The sequence below is a fragment of the Coturnix japonica genome, unplaced genomic scaffold, assembly GCF_054131305.1.
Source record: "Coturnix japonica strain WE unplaced genomic scaffold, WE-NBRP24 Scf062, whole genome shotgun sequence".
Classification (NCBI taxonomy): domain Eukaryota; kingdom Metazoa; phylum Chordata; class Aves; order Galliformes; family Phasianidae; genus Coturnix; species Coturnix japonica.
In genome coordinates, this window is record NW_028188965.1 from 111,969 (window position 1) to 132,019 (window position 20,051).

At 52.7% G+C, this 20,051-nt stretch overlaps 1 protein-coding gene across 27 annotated transcripts in view; it reads left to right on the plus strand.

Moving 5' to 3' along the window:
- Positions 1 to 19,705, plus strand: part of MEF2D (myocyte enhancer factor 2D) — a 47,987-nt gene extending 28,282 nt beyond the window's left edge. For 12 of the 27 annotated variants that reach the window (XM_085533704.1, XM_015884391.3, XM_015884396.3 and 9 more), the window contains 8 exons: positions 2,358 to 2,495; positions 5,383 to 5,593; positions 8,122 to 8,178; positions 10,386 to 10,576; positions 10,771 to 10,791; positions 13,211 to 13,340; positions 15,339 to 15,579; positions 16,071 to 19,705. In XM_085533704.1, the coding sequence (XP_085389830.1) occupies positions 2,358 to 2,495; positions 5,383 to 5,593; positions 8,122 to 8,178; positions 10,386 to 10,576; positions 10,771 to 10,791; positions 13,211 to 13,340; positions 15,339 to 15,579; positions 16,071 to 16,401 (1,320 nt within the window). In that variant the 3' untranslated portion in view covers positions 16,402 to 19,705. Of the gene's footprint in view, positions 1 to 2,357; positions 2,770 to 5,382; positions 5,594 to 8,121; positions 8,179 to 10,385; positions 10,577 to 10,770; positions 10,792 to 13,210; positions 13,341 to 15,338; positions 15,580 to 16,070 lie in introns of all 27 variants that reach the window. The other 15 variants (XM_015884403.3, XM_085533709.1, XM_085533708.1 and 12 more) reach the window with 7 other exon arrangements.
- The last annotated feature ends 346 nt before the right edge of the window (positions 19,706 to 20,051 follow it).

Genomic DNA, 20,051 nt, shown 5'->3' on the forward strand with positions numbered 1-20,051 from the left:
GGCAGCAATGGAGCCTTGCATGGCACAGGGATCAGCTGGCAGCAATGGAGCCTTGCATGGCACAGGGATCAAGCCTGGCAGCAGTGGAGCCTTGCATGGCACAGGGATCAGCTGCAGCAATGGAGCCTTGCATGGCACAGGGATCAGCTGGCAGCAATGGAGCCTTGCATGGCACAGGGATCAGCTGGCAGCAATGGAGCCTTGCATGGCACAGGGATCAGCTGGCAGCAATGGAGCCTTGCATGGCACAGGGATCAAGCCTGGCAGCAGTGGAGCCTTGCATGGCACAGGGATCAGCTGGCAGCAATGGGGCTTTGCATGGCACAGGGATCAGCTGGCAGCAATGGAGCCTTGCATGGCACAGGGATCAGCTGGCAGCAATGGAGCCTTGCATGGCACAGGGATCAGCTGCAGCAATGGAGCCTTGCATGGCACAAGGACCCAAGCCTGGCAGCAGTAAATCCGAGCTCTTGGGATAAAGTTTGTGCCCCTCTGCTCCCTGCCAAACCCAGTCCTGACTGCTGCAAGCTTTTAAGTCTGAGCAAATCTCTCTGACTGCAGCCAGGGGGGGAGGAAGGGGTGGATGAAGGGGGGGGTCCTTAATCACAGGGCCCAGCTGAGACCTCAGACATGCACGCTGAGTGCCACGTGCGCGCCTGGCTGCGGATCACGCCGGCTTTGCTCCTCGCTGTCGCTTCTCGTTTCCCGAAGCCCAGCTGATGTGCCAGGTCCTGTTTGAGGGATGAGGACGGGGCAGGGCTGTGGGGATGCTCCAGGTCAGGCAGCACATCCTCTGCTTTCCCTGGCTGTATGGCAATGGGGTCGGCTCTTGCTTTGCTTCCCCTTCTGTCACTGCAGTAGATGTGGGGGCACACAGCGTCCCGTTCCTTTCCATCCTTCCCCAAAGTCAGGAGTTGTTTAGATTGCAGCCAGTCTCCTTTAAGGGAAGTCGGCTGCATCCTGACCGGGCATCGCTTCCTCTCACATGTTCCGGGTTTCCTGCTGCTCTCCCACCCTCCTTGGGTTAAAACCCACTTTTGAATGAGGTGGGAGCAACCACCAAACTAGCACTGGACCAGGAAAGGGCCTTTTATTTTTCTGAGTTGAAGAAATTCGGTTGAAATTGACTTAAAATGAAAAGGGCCCGTTTGTTGTTGCATTTCAGTGCTGTAAGTTATAGGAAGGAGGGATTTCCTTCAAGTCTTAGAATGGAGATGGATGGGACATCTCCTGCAAGGAGAAACACAGCAGCATGGGCACAGCCCCTTATTAGACACCAGAGAATCTCCCCAGCACAGCTCCTGTTGCATGTAGGAAACACAGCTTCATTGCTTCCATGGCTCATGGAACAACGTTTTCCACTTTGCTTCTGAAAGAGAGAGGGGGGGAGGAAAATCTCTTCTTCTTTAAGCAAGGAGGGAGACTCAACTTTCCAGCCACATGGGTGATAGAAAAGATTTGAGGAAGGAGTTTTGCAAACTAAAAGGTAATGTGTAAAGGGGGAAGAAATGACAGGAGACGGTGTTGGTTTCTACAAGCCTGGATGATGTTGGAAGTGGCTCATGGGTGTGAAGATACTGAGGGGTTTCACTTGGAATGGGGGGAGATTGCTGGGGTTGCAATAGGAAGAAATAGAGCTCCAGGGGAAATAACGCTGCCCAAATGGCTCCAGGTAAAGCAGAGCAGCTCCAGGATGTTTTGGCCTGGAAGCAGAGATGTTTATAGCTATTTAGGAAGAGAAGAGGAGAATCTGAATTTGGCATGAAAAGGGATCAAGAATTCCAGGAAATAGCTTTTGACTTAAAAATAAAATCAAAGAAAAATTGGCAAGTGATGGTTCCATAATCACGGCCTAATTGCTTTTGGTATTTGCAAAATACAATGATTAAATGTGCATGCGTAATGCAATCTGCACATTGGCTACTGCATGTGAAAAGAGGGGATTTCTTGCCCAAATCCTGCTTGGGTTTTTCTTGCTGACTGCCCAAAGTGAGCAGGACCTGTGCCTGCTTTTTGGCTTCGTTTCCTATCTGTAATAACATCTTATCTATTATTTCTAGCTGGAGAGCGCATCCCATCCTTGAGTTTTATTTCCTCTCCATGTTGCTGCGCTGATTGGAGTTGACAAAACCCACATCTGGGCTCGTATGGGTCCAAAATCAGCACCAGCATATGTAGATCTTTTGAGATCTAGGGAGTTTCTCCCTCCATCCACCCATCTATCCATCCATCCTTATCATTTAATGCCACCCTTGGTGCACAGTGTGTTAGGGCCAGCCCTGCTGCTGTGCCATAGGGGCATTCCAATGGAACCCCACCAATCCCAGGCTCTTAAACTGTCCTGATTGTGTTTTCAGACCTTAAGAAAGAAAGGTTTTAATGGCTGTGACAGCCCGGAGCCAGACGGAGATGACTCGATAGACCAGAGCCCCTTGATGGAGGATAAATACCGTAAAGGCAGCGAGGATCTGGATATCCTGTTCAAGCGATACGGTGTAAGTAGCTGCTCTATGGCCAGTAAACCTTCATTATTTGTTCTGTTTTTCTTCTGTTCGATTTCCCCCCCCAACCTCGTCCCCATTCCTGACCCCCCTTGCCCCATCCCCAACCCCCCCCCCCCAACACATCACACAGGCGCTGAACAAGAAGCACAGGGAGTGCGAAAGCCCAGAAGGGGATGAAGTGTTTGCATTGACCCCGCAGACGGAAGAGAAATATAAAAAGATTGATGAGGAGTTTGATAAAATGATGCAGAGTTACCGGCTCGCAGTGAGTAGCTGGTGACCTGCAACCCATCCCACCCCGGCTGCCTCTGGGTGACGGGGGTCTTGCATGGCTTTGCTTTGGAGCCGTGATGTGCCATGGGAACCAGGGCCCCGAATGCACCCAAGTGGGGGCAGGAAACTAGGGGAGATAAGAGGGGAAGGTGGCTGTGGGGTCAGCAGTACAAGGAGCTGTTGGGAACCCTCTGGTTTCCCACTTGGACAAGTGGGAGCTGCCCTTCATGACTCAGCCAGCTCCAGCATCCCTGGGCTCCAAATCATTTCTGCCTCTGCCCCTTGGCCATAAGTAATAGATTGAGCCTCCTTGGCCACCCTTTTACCCCCAAAAGGGGGTTTTCCTTTGGTTAGGAACCCCAGGCCCCTATGAGCCAGCAGGGAGGAGCACTGGGTCAACCCGCTTTGGGCCATTCTGCCTTAATTCCACCCAAATCCATCAAGCCCTTAGGGCAGCTGGTGGCCATGGCAGAGATCCAGTGAGGTTTTAGCCCGTGATCCCGAGCCTGTCCGTCAGTGGGGTGGCATCAGGACAATGCTGGAAGGGATTTGTGTCAGAAGACAGGAGGGAATGGAAGGGGGGGGACGTGTGTCAAATTAGTTTGTTAGCAATGGGAGCCAGGGCTGTTGGTGCAAGCAAACCTCCTTCAGTGGGATTAGCCCTGTGTCACCGCGGCCATCATTAACTGGGAGCAGAGAGGCTAATATTCAAGGGCTGGACGCGGCGATAGGAAATTACACAGCCCCCTCCCTCCAACCCCTTAAAGGAAAATATAAGTTATCTGCCCTTCTGTGCTTTGCGAGCCCACACAGGTTAAAAAAATTCAGGCTTTTCAAGAAAATTGGGTCTTGAAATCCATCCCCCTTTGGTTTTGCTGACTCAGCTGTGGCACTTAGGGAAGAGGTTTTGGCCCTACCAGGGTTTGAAGGCACAGCTCTACCCACTCGCAGCCCCTATACAAGCCCTGTGGTTTTTGGGGCAGGGGGCATTTGGGTGCTGGGGGTTTAAAGGCAGAGCATCTGGCTCCCTTACTAAACCCCTTATGCAGTGAGGATGGAGCAGTTCCAGCTGAGCGTGTGCTGTTGATAGTGTTGCTTCTCATTTTTAACCAGCTGGAGTGTTTTTATATGTGTGTGTGTGATGAGAACTAACTGGGCTCGTTAGCTAACAGCAGCCGCGTTCGCTATGGAGAGTCCTCTGTGCTCAGAGCGTGTTTGCAATGGCTTAAGACAAAATCAGACCTCATTAGGGCTTGGCTGATGTGTGCATCTTCTATCCAGATTTTGGACTGAGTTATGAGCCCCCTATGCCCCAGCTGCCCCCATGCATTGGTGCTGGGTTCCAGTTGCATGCTGGCCTGGCAGCAGCATGGAGATGCAGGGGCTGGATGCTGCTCTCTGGTCATCCTCATTGAGGATGCACCAGGTTTGCTCTTCATTCCCTCAATGCACACACACACACACACACACACACGTGTGCTTACAGTGATGTATTGCACAACCCTGCCACACCATTCACACACCTGACAAAACCTGCCAGGCTCCCCATGGCCCCCCCACCTTTTATTTTTTACCTGTCGTTTGCAGTTGAGCAGGACCCAGGGCTGTGTTAAGGCTTGTACAACCCTGGGAGGGGACATGCCAGTCCCCTGAGCCCTTGAAGCTGCAACACCAGCTTGGGGCCATGGGATCTCTGAAGGACAGGATGCCCTTGAGCAGATGGGAGGGTTTCCAGCACCATCCCTTCTTCATTCCTCTCCCCTTAAAGGAATTCAGCCACTGAGCAGCACCCTAATAACACCATAGTGTTGGGTACTTGGCTCCCTCCACCCCTGCTGGTGTGTTTGGTGGGGACACTGGGTGTTGCTTGGTGCACTGGGTGCTCTGCTTTCCCAGCCCTTGGCAAATTAGAGTGGGATTTGAACAAAGCCCCTGCTAAAGCCTCTAAGCAGGTGCCTGTTCCTGTTAATGAAGAGCAAATCAGTGACATAAGAAAGGCTGATGGGATAATCACGGTGAGTCTGGTTCCTGTGGGGACGTTGGTAGGTGAAGCTGGTCCTCGACCTGCAGGCAAGGATAGGGCTTGAGCCTTCGTCCTGCTCACACCAGGTCACCTCCTCCTCCTGCCCCATAACTCCTGGTGGTGGAAGGACAGACCTCAGTGTCACCTGGAGGGCATGGGGTGGTGAGAGCCTGTCCCTAGGGCTCAGTGCTGCTTTGCAGAGGGGCAGAGGGCAGTGCATTGAGAGGCACCGTGCAGCACTTCTCCCTTCTTTGATGCTTTGAGCTCTTAAAAGATGACGGGTAAATAAATAAGGCCTAAAAGGAAGAAAAAAGCAGCTGTGATGTATCCAGGCAGAATCTGCCCTGCTCCAGATAGGGGGTCTGTCTGGGTTTCTGTGCCAGTGCTGCCCCAAGATGCTCAGATGGATGAATACATCATACCCCATACAGATGGGAGCACAGCAATGTGGGGACTTGGGGTGACCACACTGACTCCACTGCAGCCACAGGACGGTGCTGCCAATCCCCTTGCTAGGAACCTACAAAGGAAGGCATCTCCATTTGCTCTCTCCCCTTCACCTCCTGTTCTCTCTCTCTTCAGTCTGCAGTGCCCACGCCAAACTTTGCCATGCCAGTGACGGTTCCTGTGACCAACCAGAACACGCTGCAGTTCAGCAGCCCAGGCAGCTCTTTGGTGACCCAATCCCTGGTGACTTCATCGCTCACAGACCCCCGGCTCCTCTCACCACAGCAGCCAACACTGCAGAGGAACACCGTATCCCCAGGGCTGCCACAACGACCAGCCAGTGCAGGTGAGTTGGTCCTATATCCCATCTTCAGGCCCTACATCCCATCTTCAGCTCCTACATCCCATCTTCAGCTCCTACATCCCATCTTCAGCTCCTACGTCCCATCTTCAGCTCCTACGTCCCATCTTCAGCTCCTACGTCCCATCTTCAGGCCCTACATCCCATCTTCAGGCCCTACATCCCATCTTCAGGCCCTACATCCCATCTTCAGCTCCTACATCCCATCTTCAGCTCCTACATCCCATCTTCAGCTCCTACATCCCATCTTCAGCTCCTACATCCCATCTTCAGCTCCCACGTCCCATCTTCAGCTCCCACGTCCCATCTTCAGCTCCCACGTCCCATCTTCAGCTCCTACGTCCCATCTTCAGCTCCTACGTCCCATCTTCAGCTCCCACGTCCCATCTTCAGCTCCCACGTCCCATCTTCAGCTCCCACGTCCCATCTTCAGCTCCTACGTCCCATCTTCAGGCCCTACATCCCATCTTCAGCTCCTACATCCCATCTTCAGGCCCTACATCCCATCTTCAGCTCCTACATCCCATCTTCAGGCCCTACATCCCATCTTCAGCTCCTACATCCCATCTTCAGCTCCTACATCCCATCTTCAGCTCCCACATCCCATCTTCAGCTCCCACATCCCATCTTCAGCTCCTACATCCCATCTTCAGGTCCTACATCCCATCTTCAGCTCCTACATCCCATCTTCAGCTCCTACATCCCATCTTCAGCTCCTACATCCCATCTTCAGCTCCTACATCCCATCTTCAGCTCCTACATCCCATCTTCAGCTCCTACATCCCCCTATGCAATAAAGCCAGTGACCTCTCCCTGCTCAGGTTGCACCCTTGCTTTTCCATATCATGTTATTTCACATCAAGCAATGCAAAGGGCTGAGTCACCCGCTGCTGTTCCCATCCCAGGGCTGGCTTCTTGTGTCCCAACACAGCCAGGAGGGACGTGGGACAGCTGCCTAAAAAGGGCTTATATTTTTATTGGCCTCAGCCTGTTGGTGGCTGCAGTTGGTCGCTGAGTGATTACTCACCCAGATCTGCTGACAGATCCGAGGAGTGGTCCTTTCCAGCAAGGACTGGAGTGGGGTGGTAAGAGCAGGTTGGGCTCTCGTCACCCTCATTCCCTGCAGTGAAGGAGGAGGGGGGGGGGGACACATGTGACCGCAGCCCGGCTCTCTCCTGCGGTGCCATCATAAGTAATAATAGCACTCAGAAAGCCCCTGCCTGCTATTTTGGTCTTTGCAGATGGTCTGTAAAAGTCATTTGGGCTGCAAATGGCAGAGGAGATGGTGGTGTGGCTGCACAGGTTCTCTGAAAGGAGGAGCAGAGCCCCAAAATTCAGAGGAAAAAAGGTTCTTTATGCTGGTGCCAAAGAGCAGCATCTCCCTCTTGCACCGTGGCTCTGTTTGTAGGCATCACCCCTGCCCTCTTGCTGGCCTCTGCAAAAAGAAAAGAGGTTTTGCTGTAAATCAGAGCCCGCTCGGCGCTTGCCATTTCCATCCAGCTCATGAAACATTTGTTTCAAGGGGGGGGGGGGGAATAATTTTGTGGTTTCGAGTGCTGAGGTGTGTTCCAAGTCCAACCATCTGCGTTTCATTCACTCACTGCCTGGGACACGGAAGAAATCCTGTTTATAGGAGCCAGGCCCCTTGCATGTGAGACAAGCTATTTCTTTTATATATTTTTATATATATATATACATATACTTTTTTAACAATGCAGTCAAGAGGAGAGCAAAGAGCTGCGTTATTGTTTCCAAAGCAAAGGCAGTGCTGGCACAGAGCTTGCTCAGAGCTCACTGGTACTGTCTGCTTAAGGGCTTCAATGCAACCAGGACCTTGCTTTGCATCCCCATCCCATCCTCTAGGGACTCTGGACCCTTTTGCCAAGCTCTAAAGTATTTTTGGGACCTCAGCACCCACGATTATGCTTTTCACGTGGGGAACAAATGCCTTTCTTGCATAGCAGCACTTCTGCTTTCAAGGGCTTGCTGCCACCCTGAGCCCCACTTAGACAGAGGTGATGGAGTTGGGTCTGTTATTGTGCAGCCTGAGGCCCCTGTTGTGCTTTTCCCTATGCTATCCAAGCATTCACCTTTGTGCAATAGAGCCCTGGGAGGGAGGCAGCGTTGCAGCAGCTCTGGCAGCATGAAGAGGCTTGGTTTCCATTCGATGCAAACGTTACAGGGCAGATAGTGTTTCACACTGCGCTGTTGGGGCTCATTTCCCTGCAGCACGGTCCCTGTGTACCTCCAGAAGGCTTTGGAACAAAATAACCACAGTGTTTTCCAAGCCCCGTGTGCTTTGGATCAGGCCCCTTGTGCCGCCTGGCTGCTACCCAAAGGAAACGGATCTGCCTGGATATTGTTTCCAAACCTGATCACTAGGAATGCTGCTCATTTTGCCCAGGATTTTCTCACTGGGAATGCAACGCTGCTGATTTTCCTTTGCTTTCCTCCCATCTCCCAGCAGTGATGCTCAACGTGGCCCTGATCCCATGTTTCTGGTTGCTTTATAGGGGCGATGCTTGGGGGTGACCTGAACAACACCAACGGAGCCTGCCCAAGCCCTGTGGGTAAGTGAGGGGTGGTGTGGGGCTGGCACTCAAAGGCTGGGCTCTTTTCTCTCTTCTATGCCTCCATTTCCCATAAATCACACAGGAATGTGTGTTTTCCTTTCAACCCAACACATTTGGTGGATGGAGAAGTGCTAAAGAGGGTTTGGCAGTGAGAAGCTTTGTCGGAGATGCTCCAGGCCAGTCTCTGTAATGTTCCATACAGGGAGGTGATGTGTTTTGGGGGGCTGAGGTCCATTATTGCTCTTTGGGAGACATACAGACCAAGGAGCTTTGGCTTTTGGCAGGCAAAAGAGGACCTGATTTGGGCAGCACCTCGAGCTGAAAACCCACTTCTCCTCTGACCTCGGCTGAGTCACTTAACACCTGGTTCCTCCCATGCACTCGGGCCCTATAAAGGAACTTTACAGCAAGGAAAAAAGCTCATTAAGGCCCCTTTCCACTGCGAGAGCCCCAGCGCTAACTCAACTCAGACCGTGTGGCTTAGCTCCCTGGCTATAAAATGAACTAATAATGCCTCCAGCCTGCAGCTTTGGTCAGCCAACATGCAGCCCTTGGCACCTGCTGTCCCAAGCCAGCAGAGCCCTGTGCTCTATTTGTCCCTATTGGTGATGGCTTTGACATAGCCTCACTCTAGAGGAGCATAGCATTTAGTATTACCCCCAATAAAACCCAAACAGGTCCTTAAGCAATTCTTCAGCCCCACTGCCAGCCCATGTGTGGGGTTGTGGGTGGCTCCTAAAGGAGGGAGGGTGGGGGGGGGTTGGTGGGTGCTTCACCTCCCCACCCTGCTGCCCCCCAAAGCCACCCGCCGCCCCCACGTCAGCTGTTGTGAGCAGCCGTGGCAGCTCAGAGCTTGGCAGAGCTGCTGAATGTCAGCATTGACGTCACCGCAGCACCGCAGCATTCCCCACGTTCCTGCAGCTGCTCCAGGAAACGGGTGTGAGGAGTGGGGACAGCCAACCCATCCTGCCCCCCAACCATGGGGCTCCCTGCCCCCAGCACTTGGAGCCTAAGGGGCTTGTAGAGCATTTCATCCTCCTTTCCTCCTCTTCCTCGTCTGCTCTGCAGCATCAAGGTCACCTGCAGCTACTGAGTCATCATTGTGGCCTGGATTCTGCAGTGATGCAGACAACGTGCCTGGCTGCTGCTTGCACAGTGTGACATGCAACACCTTGCAGCCAGGGGAGGCACGTTGCCCACCCCTCTGCTCTCTGCAGCCATTGACCTCCATGCATTTGAGCATCTTTATGCTCTTAAGCTTTTGCAGTTGTGGGTTTTATCCCACGTGGAGCAGCTTTGAGTTGTTCTGGAAGGAATGGGGCTGGTGTTTTCCTTCATTAAACACATCCATGCCAACCCCATAGCACCAGTGCCTTCCCCCCCCATCCCACCCAAATAGCATACCTTGAAATTAATGGTTACCATAGGAGCTGCGTGCTTCCACATTGGTGTTAATGCCACCTTAGCAACGAGAGCATCGAGTTCACACTTTCCTTTGGGCTCTGTCCCTATCTCAGAGCTGGGGACGAGGCTGTTCCTTCACCAGCATCATCCCTAACAACATGCCTGGCCCAATGTGGGCACCTGCCATGGCTGCAGCATCGCAGCCGCCAGCTGAAATGCAGATGTAGAGCAATGGTAGATGTGATTAATAATGCAATCAGCGACCTATTTTTCCCGGTCTAACGTGCAGTGAATATGAGGGCTGAATCCTGGTTGATTGCTAAACGCCTTTCTATCTTTGGGGCCTATTCATAAAAATGAGAAGGCAAAAAAAAACACAACAAAAAACCCTCATCAGAACCGTAATCTGATCCAATTTATTCCTTTCCTGATGTTCATCAAATCTTTTCCTTTTTACAGTTTTTTTTTTCTTCCTTTTTTTTTAATGCCTTCTCTTCTTTGCACATAAAATCCTTAAGTGGGGCAGCAGGAGGAGGGAGGGACTCTCAGATCTTCAAAGGGACAGTGGGATCAGTGCACCACCGCTCTGCCCACAACCCTTTCTGCAGCCAAAAAGCAGCTTCCAAAGTGAACGTGAGGGTAATTAGCTGCCTTGACAGGGCCCTGGTACCCTGCTATAAGCAGCATGCAGTGGTCATGCTGTGTTGCATTGTGCTCAGTGCTGCTTGCATCCCTGCACACCCAGAGCATCTTTGCTTTGTTCACCACTAAACCTTCACCTTGTGGCCATTCTCTTGCAGGTAACGGCTACGTGAGTGCTCGTGCCTCCCCTGGTCTCCTTCCCGTCTCTAATGGCAGCACTTTGGGCAAGATCATCCCAGCCAAATCCCCTCCACCTCCACCCCACAGCACCCAACTCGCCTCCAACAGCCGCAAGCCGGACCTGCGTGTTATCACCTCTCAGAGCGGCAAAGGCTTAATGCACCACCTGGTGAGCTTGGGTTTAGTTCAGGCATCGCTTCCATGCTGTGCCAATGGGAGCTGGGAGGATTTCCCTTTGCATTTCCCCTTTGCACCAAGCCTGTCCCCAATGTGCAATGTCCCTATGAGCATCGAGTGCTGCGGTGGGTGAGGGCAGTGGGTTAATGGTGCTTCTTGGTTTTCTTCCCTGTTCTATGTGGGCAGACGGAGGATCACTTGGCTCTGGTGAGTGACATTGAGTGTGCATTGTAGTGGGGTTGCTTGTCCTGTTTGTCCCTGTATCCCATCCTTGGTCGGACCCATCCCATCCCAGCCCCTGTGCTGGGAGCGCAGCATCACTGCCCTCATCCTAGGAGCTAAAAAACCCCCAAAGCTCTTGTTTTTAGACAAATTAAAAGGAAGAGTTGAGCTGTAGGATGTCATATGAGCTGTCAGGTGTTTCATCCTCCCTAAGGCTGTGCCTGTGTGCCATACAACCAACCTGGGCACCACAATCCCCATAGAGGGGGGCATAGGGAAACCTGGCCCCCAGCAGGGATGGGGAGTAGCACAAGCTCTTTCCTATTCTCTTATGAGGATATTATTTACAGCCTGTGTGAATCCATTGCCTGGCTCACGCATTCACCAGCCCTTGTTTGTGCAATTTTCTGTGTTATTTTTATGGCTTTTTTTCTTTTTTTTTTTCCCTTTTCTTTCTTTCTGCCAGCAAAGTGAGCACCACCTTGTTTGTGGCAATGATTCACCCTCTGTGCTGTTGCTATTCTGGTGCAGGGCATATGGGCGACAGGTCAGCACAGTGAGGAAAGGACGAGAGCCGCTGTAGGATTCAGCAAACACAGCCAGGGAAAAAAGCTTTCCAAAAGCACAAGAGAGAAGCAGGACCTCGCACAGCCTACAAGGAGACACTTGGCCAGGGCCAGGGCTGGCTGAGACTTGAATTCTGCTCCTCTCCATGCCCTACAAACCTCCCTTCCCTACTTTGAATCCCTGGTAGTGTTGTGCCTCGGTTTCCCCACCTACAGCCTCCAAAACAACCAACACCTCCGCTTTACCCTCCCCTCTGCTGCAGGGCATTGCCTGAAGGAATCAGCTCGCTTTAGGCAAAAGAAACAGCCAGGTTAGCATGAATAGTTTTAATTGGAGCTGCCAGGCTGACTCTGCCGGCAGCAAAACATGGTCCTCGCCCAACCCCAGCTGGCAGCGAGGTGATAAAATCCATGGGGGGGGATAGGGAGCTTGGCACAGCTCTGCAGGCTCAGTGCTGCAGTCGCCCACCTCCCTATTTCCTCTCCCTGCATGTTGCTTCCAGCTCTCATCCTGTCTCTCACCCACCTGCTGTCACCCTCCAGGGTGCTCCCAGACACCCCATATAATAGAAGCTGTGGTGCTGCTTCTAGTGGGACCAAGGAGCTGACCCCCCCCCTATGTGTTTCTGCATGCCGTGGGTTGCTTCCCATTGGAAACACAGGGCAGAATGTGTTTCACCAGTGCACGACCATCTCACCTGGGAGCATGCCTGCATGGTTTTGTAACGAGCCCAAGTGGCAGCTTGTGACTCGGGGTATTTTGCAACCCGTGTGTTGTAGCATCTTGCACGTGTCAGCACTTCTTGCCTGCATGGTTTGGGATTAAAGCTCGGTGCTGCCTTGCAGCATGGCAGGGCTACACACCCCCATTTTCCTACAGCATCCCTGCCCTATGGGGCAGTGGGCACCCCCTTAGGGTGACTGCCAGCAGGATTCAAGCCAGGAAAACCTCTGACAGCCTTATCTCTTTAGCAATTAGCACCCAGCTAATCGCCTTCCCTGGGTGCTGGGCAGCATGTGGGTGCTGCAGACCCTTCTAGGGTTGGATTGAGGTGTAGGGTGCACCCCAGGAAGGTCCTGTGTCGGTGCAGACACCCATGTGTTGTCCTAAAACCCCATGGCAGTGCTCTGGGTGCTCCCATACTGGTGCAGGTCTTACCCCATGGGGATGCAACAACTTCATGCTGGGTATGATGGGAGCTGGGCACTGCACCAGGCTTCACAGGGTGACGTGTGCCGGGGTGCTGCAGATTAGAGTCAAGCCTCTTGAGTCTGATTTAAATCAGATCAGCAGAGGCAGCCCAGATTATCTGCCTTGTAAACAGGGCTGAGGCTGACCCATAGATCTGCCCACGTAACTGCCTTGAAGAGCCACGGGGAGAGGCTGGCGTGCAACCAGATGAGTGCATTTCCACCAGGGACCCTGCTAATGCTTGAGTCACCCCAACCTCGTGAGGGCACCGACCCCAGGGGCTGCTGAGAACGGGTTTCAATATGCCACAGCTCCTTTACAACCCTCAGAGCTGTGCCTCACATCTGCAGCTTGTATTGGAAGCCAGGGGCTCACCAGTGCTGCAGGAGGAGGCATCACAAGCATAGGGAAATAGTAGTTGCTTTTGTTTTAGGACAAGCAGGGGGCTGTAAGGGTTTGTGCCTTACAGACATGCACCCCACTGCTGCAGCATAGAGATGCCCTCCATGCAAACATCCCTGAGCACAAAACTGATCCAAGGGCTCCCTATGAACTTCACAGAGGTCCTGGGTGATGGTAACCCAATGGGGTTTGGTGCTCGGGGTACAGCTTGCCACCCTATAACAGCCTCCATTTGCTTCCCCAGCAGAACACCCAGCGGTTAGGTGTCTCCCAAGCGACTCACTCTCTAACCACGCCGGTTGTTTCTGTGGCCACCCCGAGCCTGCTGACACAGGGCCTGCCCTTCTCTGCCATGCCGACCGCATACAACACAGGTGAGAAATGAGATGGTGCCACCTCCTTCACGTGCCCTTCCTGAATAGCTATGGGGCATCTGGTTGCAGCTCACCTCTACCAGATGTGGTGGAGTTTCATGAGATGGAAACAAAAGGGGAACTCATTATATTAAGAATGGGAATTCAGTTGTATCCATAAAGGCTTTGAGGGCACGGTTCTCATTCTGTAGCCCATTACACGGTGTTGGCAGCGTGAAGATGCTTTTAAGTGGATGCTGATTGCAGCTACGCCCATCTCAAGGCTCTCGAAAGCTGCAATGTCGTAATAGGAGCTTAATGAAAATGAGCTTTGGGGGACCCAGAAGTTTAGAAGGAATGCAGCCCGTCCTGCTTGTAGGGCTGCTGAGGTGTGTGCTGGCCCAAGGCAACACCAGCAAAAGGGGCTGTTCCACCTGCAACCTGCCCAAACCCCCCAGGGGGGGGCAATGGGGAGGAGCAATGAGGGGATATTTTCCTGCATCACTCACTGTGGTGTTTCGCTCAGAACAAAAATGGGAAAAAAAATGCAGAAAGCTGCTCGTCTGGAAGAACCCAGTTTAGGCGTGTTGGGAACTCCCTCTACTTAATTAGTAGGTGTAGCCCAGGAGATGCTTGTTTGACTCCTCTCTCCTGGTGTGGAAGTCGGTGCGGGCCACCAACGAGTCTGGGTGTTGCTGAAGTCCCTTAAAATAGGTTTTAATTGGGCCCTGAGTCTTGTTGGGAGGTTGTGTGTGGGGGGGGGGTTAGAACTGGATGTTATCTTTTTGGTATTTATTTTCCTCCTGCAGCTTTAGCCGCAGGCACAAAAACCATTCCCACCCGGGCGCCTGTGGCTTGGGATGTCTGAATGCCACAAGGCTGGCAGGGCTTGCATGGCTACAGGGTGCAGATGCCTGCACCAAAGCCAAGCCCTGGGTGCTGCCCCTTGTTCCTCCTATTTCTAACCTAGGGATATCACCCCATGGGGCTGCTGAGGTTACAGGAGCTCTGTGCCCTCTCTTGTGTTTCTTATGGGGGTGTTTGCAGGAAGGACCAGTGCTGGTGGGAATCACTGTATGGGGTGAGAATGGGGCTGCTGCTGTGCAGGGAGTGCCTGCCATCAGCCCTCCAGCATTGCTCACTGCTTTGCAGCCTCCTTTATGTGCTGCTGCTGCTGCTGCTGCTGCTGCAGGGGTGGGGAAGCTGAAACCACAGGCGCCCAAAATGACAGAGGCAATGGGGAGGAGCAGGGTGAGGGCAGATCAGCATCGAGCATCTGCTTGCATCCCTATCAGATGCAGACGTGGCTTTGAGGAAAGGGCCGATCAAAGCTTTGGCCATCTCTTGGAAGAGCAGCTTCCTTCCCAGTTGCTTCGTGGTTGAGGAATTGCCACCTTGGCAACTCGTAGAGTGTTGGGCTGGGTCCTCGTGCTGGGCTGTGCAGCTCCTTGCAATGGGTCCTGCTTTGAAGCAGGCTCCTTGCTGCTTGGCCTCCTGCATCCCTTGGGTTCCTATGGTTAAGGAGCGCCATCTGCTGATGCTCAGAAGCCAGTTGTGGCTGTGCAGAAATGGGAATGGGATGCATAGAGCGGGTCCTTCTCCTGCCCTCCTGCTCCTTATGGCCCTATGGGCAGGGTGGGGGTACAGGGGGGGATTTGGCACTGCATCCTCTCTGCCAGCTGCTTAGACTGGCTGTAGGGTGGATGTGCAGATGGGAAGGCGTTGTATCTGTCCCCTTCACTTCTATGTGTGTGCATTTACACTTGTATGTCAGTGGTTGTGTGCTACTGGAGGGCACTGCAGTGTTCATGGTTTGGATGGTAAAGAGCCTTGAAGCTGGAAGAGTCACCTCCCATGGCCAGCACCACTCTGAAACTATTGAGAACTATTGAATCCCTGTCCATAGAAACTCACAACTGTGTTGTACCTCTCGGATGGGTCTCTGTCTTCCTGCAGTGCTCAGGGCTGGGTTAGAGCAGCCTTGACATTGAAATGACTGAAGGGCTCCTTCCCTTGCAGATTATCAGCTGACAAGTGCTGAGTTATCTTCGCTGCCAGCATTCAGCTCACCTGGTGGGTTGTCCCTTGGCAACATCTCTGCCTGGCAGCAGCAGCAGCAACAGCAGCAGCAACAGCAGCAGCAGCAGCAGCAACAACAGCAACAGCAGCAGCAGCAGCAACAACAACAGCAACAGCAGCAGCAGCAACAGCAGCAGCAGCAGCAGCAGCACCTGGTTCCTGTATCACTAGGAAATTTAATGTAAGTGAAATGAGCCCCAGGGGCCACTCAGTTGATGTTAGAAATGGTAATGAAATAATGCAGAGGGAACTGTTGTCCCAGCAGTGACTGGGAGTCCCCAGGTAAGGTCAGGGTTGGGTGCTGCTTTCTGAGCACTGCCCAGCAGGAGCTCCAGGGTGTGCTCCAGCCTGTGCTAAGGAGCTCAGGAGCTTTGCTATGCCCAGGTATCCCCACGCTCTGATGGTTCTGTACAACCATTGGTGAGTCTGAGCACTGCTGAATGTTCTTTGCCTTTGGGGTGCTGCTCTGGGCTCCTCCCTGAGCTGTTACCCCAGCACCAATGGGGAGGAGGTTGGCAGGATCATGTCCTGACCTGGCAGGGATGTCGTGGTCATGGTAAAGTGTGGGTGGTTAATTGTATGGATGGGCAAAAGGCTGCTGGAAAGATGAGTAATGAGAGGCTTCCCATTGTCTCCTCCTCACCTCCCTCCCCTCCTCCTGTGGATGCTCAGACAAGGGAGCCACTTGTCCCACACCACCACTTTGACTGTCAACACCAACCCCAACATCAGCATCAAGTCGGAGCCCGTCTCACCCAACAGGGAACGAAACACTGCCACCCCACTCAGCACCTTCCCCCACCAACCCCGCCACGAGCCCACCGGCCGCTCGCCCGTCGACAGCCTCAGCAGCAACACCAGCTCCTACGAGGGCAGCAGTGAACGAGATGATCCCTCTCGCACCGACTTCAGCTCCTCCTTGGGGCTGCTGCGCCCTGGTGGTGAGCCCGAGGGGGAAAGCCCTTCGGTGAAACGCATGAGGTTGGATACTTGGGTCACATAACGGGGTCCCCCGTCATCCCCTGGAGCGCCGCTGGTTTGCAGCGGGGAGGGGAAAGAAAAAAGGGGGGTGTGGGAGGGGAGGAATTGTGGGGGACAAAACGGGTTTTAGGGGTTGGGGTGGGGAGATTTATCATAAACTGCCTGAGAAAATAGCTTTAGGATTTTTGTAGGCATTCATTCTAGCACAATGGGCGACGCACGCAGTTCGTCCAGCTGGGGAGCTGCGAGTTTCAGGGTGGGTGGCACAGGAATCAAAGGGAGACGGATTGGAGCTGGGGGCTGTGGGGTTGCGTTGGTGCAGCAATGAAGGTGCTGAGCATCCCCAAGGGCTGCCCAACAACCTGGGCAGGGGGGGGATGGTTTCAGCCCCATGGAATGAGGCTGTGTGCTGCAGCATCGCTTGGAGGTGTGGGGGGAATGTGAGACAGGTTTAAGGCTCTGTTTGGGTGAGAGGTGGTTGTGGACATCATTATCCTTCCCTATAGAGAAGGGAGCAATGCTGCTTCTGGCCATGGTCATCCAAAGCTTGCAGCCACCTCTGCTGAGGTCCCATTGAACCCTGCAGGGTGCTTGGCTGTGTCAAGGCTGGATTGTACCAAACAAGATGTGCAAGTGTGTTTGAAAGGCATTCCCTGTTCTGTATGGGTCAAAGCTTTAAGTTAGAAGTTAGGGGTAAATCGTTGTTATTTAAGGATTGCCACTGAAATAACGTCCTTAGGGATTTTGCCTTGGGAGTTGTGGGCTGAACTGTGCAGGATCTCTGCATAGACCCCAGTAGAGCTGGGGTGGGGGGGGGTTCCAGCCCAACCTGTTGCAGTGGGTTGGACTGTAATGAAATGAAGGTAGGCAACTTAAAGCGAGCAGTCAGGGGAAGTCCTCTGGGGAGGACTCTAATTTGGGTTGGAGTGAATGGTGATGGCTGTAGAGAGGCAGCACGGAGCCAACGCAGCCCCACATCCCTGCACGGTGCTGCAGAGATGTGCAGGCAGCAATCTCCTGCTTGAAAACCTTTGAAAAGTCCCATTTGCCACCATTTCTCCATAGGCTGGTTTAGTTCTGAATACGAAACGCTGGCGTTCCTTTCCCATATGGGCAGATTCTGTGCCGTGTACCCCAATCCTTCTCTCTCCGCCTCAAACCCTGCATGGTGTGATCCGGGCTTCTCATCCACACCGAGTTGACGTGGATCTGTCCCCACGTCCCAGCTCCATCCCTCTGTCCCAGCTCTATCCCCATCGTGTCCATCCAAGAAGCATCCACACCGCCAGCACCCGGCGGCCCTGCGTGCATCGGACCCACACGGCAGCTCTTTGCACGGCCTCGCTTTGGAAATTAGGTGGGATTGACGATGTCTCGTCGCTCTCATTTCCTTTTCTTTTTTTCCTGACCGTCCTGCAAGAAAAAAACGCCGCAACCAAACGTTTTCCAGCCCTTCAAAGGAGCAGGAAGGGGCAGCAATGCGGCACTTGGAGGGCGACGGGACATTTGTGCTCATTGACTTCACGCCCTGACTTCACATCTCAAGAGAGCCGGAAAAAAAATACAATAAAATACAATAAACGAACGAACAAAACCCATAAAGCATCACTGCTTTTCAGCCACGCGGAGTTTGGGCCGCTTGGTGTGCGCCAACGCATGCCAAACCCAAGCGCATCCGCAAGCAGCGCAACGTCGGGACTCTACATTGACGCATCGGGTTGGCACATTGGGATCCCCTCCATCCCATTACAAGCTCGGGGTGTGTATCATCATGATGCCCAGGTCATTAATTCCCTATTAAAAGAGTCCAGGAAACTCCTCCTAATTTTCAAAAGACACAACGAGAAACGACAATCTTAAAGAAACCAACACCCTCCTTCGTGCTTCTATCGGATCTTTGCTGTTTTCTTTCTCGTGCTCATCTGTACTGTTGACGGTTACAATTGTGTATAATTGTTGGGGTTTTTTTTTTATTATTATTATTATTTGGATTTTTTTTTGGCGTATGGGGTTTAGTTTGAATATATATATATATTTTTTTTCCCATTATTATTATTTTTTAAAGGGGTGTTGCAAAAAACCAAACGAAAACCACACACACACATACACATACAAACGAATATCGCACGGTTGAAAAGACAACACTTAAAATGCTGCAGTTTTTAAGAGACGTGGAAGTCGAAACGGAGCTTATTTATTCTCCAAAGGCTGTAAAATGCATGAAGACTAAAAAGAACCAAAACCCGACCTTTTACATTAAAAACAAGAGAGACAAGAGAGGAAAGGTGGAACCCGGAGCGAACCGTAACGTTATGAATTGGAGACCCCCCCCCTTTGCCCCCCAATCCAGCTCATATATTGTGTTTGGGCTATAGTTTGCTTTTGTTTTTAATGGTTTCTTTTTATTCGGGGGGTGGGATGGGGGAGAATGAAATACAGTTGTGTATATTTTTTTTCCTATGAGAAGTACGCACTGATATGTTTGGGAAATGCTATCGTTGCTTTACTGAAAGCGTTGGTTGCTTCACCAAAGCCTGGTTCTGATCTGTACCCCCTATATCCCTCCATACCCCCACCTACCCACCCCACTGACCCCCCCCCACCCCTCGCCCTACTCCCCCTGTGTGCTCCCATGACACAGTGGGATATGGGTGGGGGGCTGCCCCCTTGGTTGGGCAATGTGTGCAGTGAGAAGCGGCGCTGCTCTGCTCTCAGCCCCATATTGCTGGGGTTGGAGGGGAGGGGATGTGTGTCCATGTGCCCCCCCCTGGGACCTCCAGCTCTAGAGTGCAAGAGGATGGAGGTGAGGAATGGGGAGGGGAAATGCTTTCTCCCCCTTTTTGCTCCTCTCCTTCTCTTAAAGCTCTCTGCCAAGCATGGATGTGGCCCAGGGCTCTCCAACCCCCCATCCCCATCCACCTCTCCATACTGGGGCTCTGCAGGCTCCTTTTCTTACCTTCACACCCTCTTTTCCTCCCTTCTCTTCACCTCCCTGTTTCACTTCATGACACAGACCCAAACACAAGCATTGCGTTCTCACTACCTCCGTCCCCATCCCGCAACCTAAAGCCATGCTGGATCAGGAGGTCCCTCTCCTGCTGTGCTTTCCTTTCCCCTTCCCCTCTCTGATCTCCCTTGTAGTATTTGATCCCTGGCTACTGTAACTGTAAATAGCGAGCTTCACTATGTCAGCAATGCTAACAGTACAGAAAACTGGGTTTTATTTTGGGGGGGGGGGGGTTTCTTGTTTTTGTTGTTGTATTGATATGAAATGAGATTCTATTTTTGTCAGAGTATATTGTAATAATACTGACCTTGGGCATGGCCGAGCTGTGCAGCTGCTTTGTTCCACCCCTAGTTCTCCCCATACCCCGTAAAGGTTTTGGGTTCTGCTATTGGGGGGGGGGGGGGGGAAATGTCCAGAGATGCCAATTGGGAGCAGAAACCCATGGGAACTTGTTGGCCCCATTCTCTGAGATCCGTGCGGGGCGGCGGAGAGAGGAGATTTTGGGTTTGGATCGAGGGTGAAATTTCACAGCATCCCCAGCTGGACCTGGCAGTTTGGCTCCTTGCAGGCAGTTTGCAGGCAAATAGGACCTGAAATAAGAGGGGCGAGGGGGGTTGAGGGGGAGGGTGGGAGGGGGGGATACAGCGGCTGTGCCGCAGCAGTTT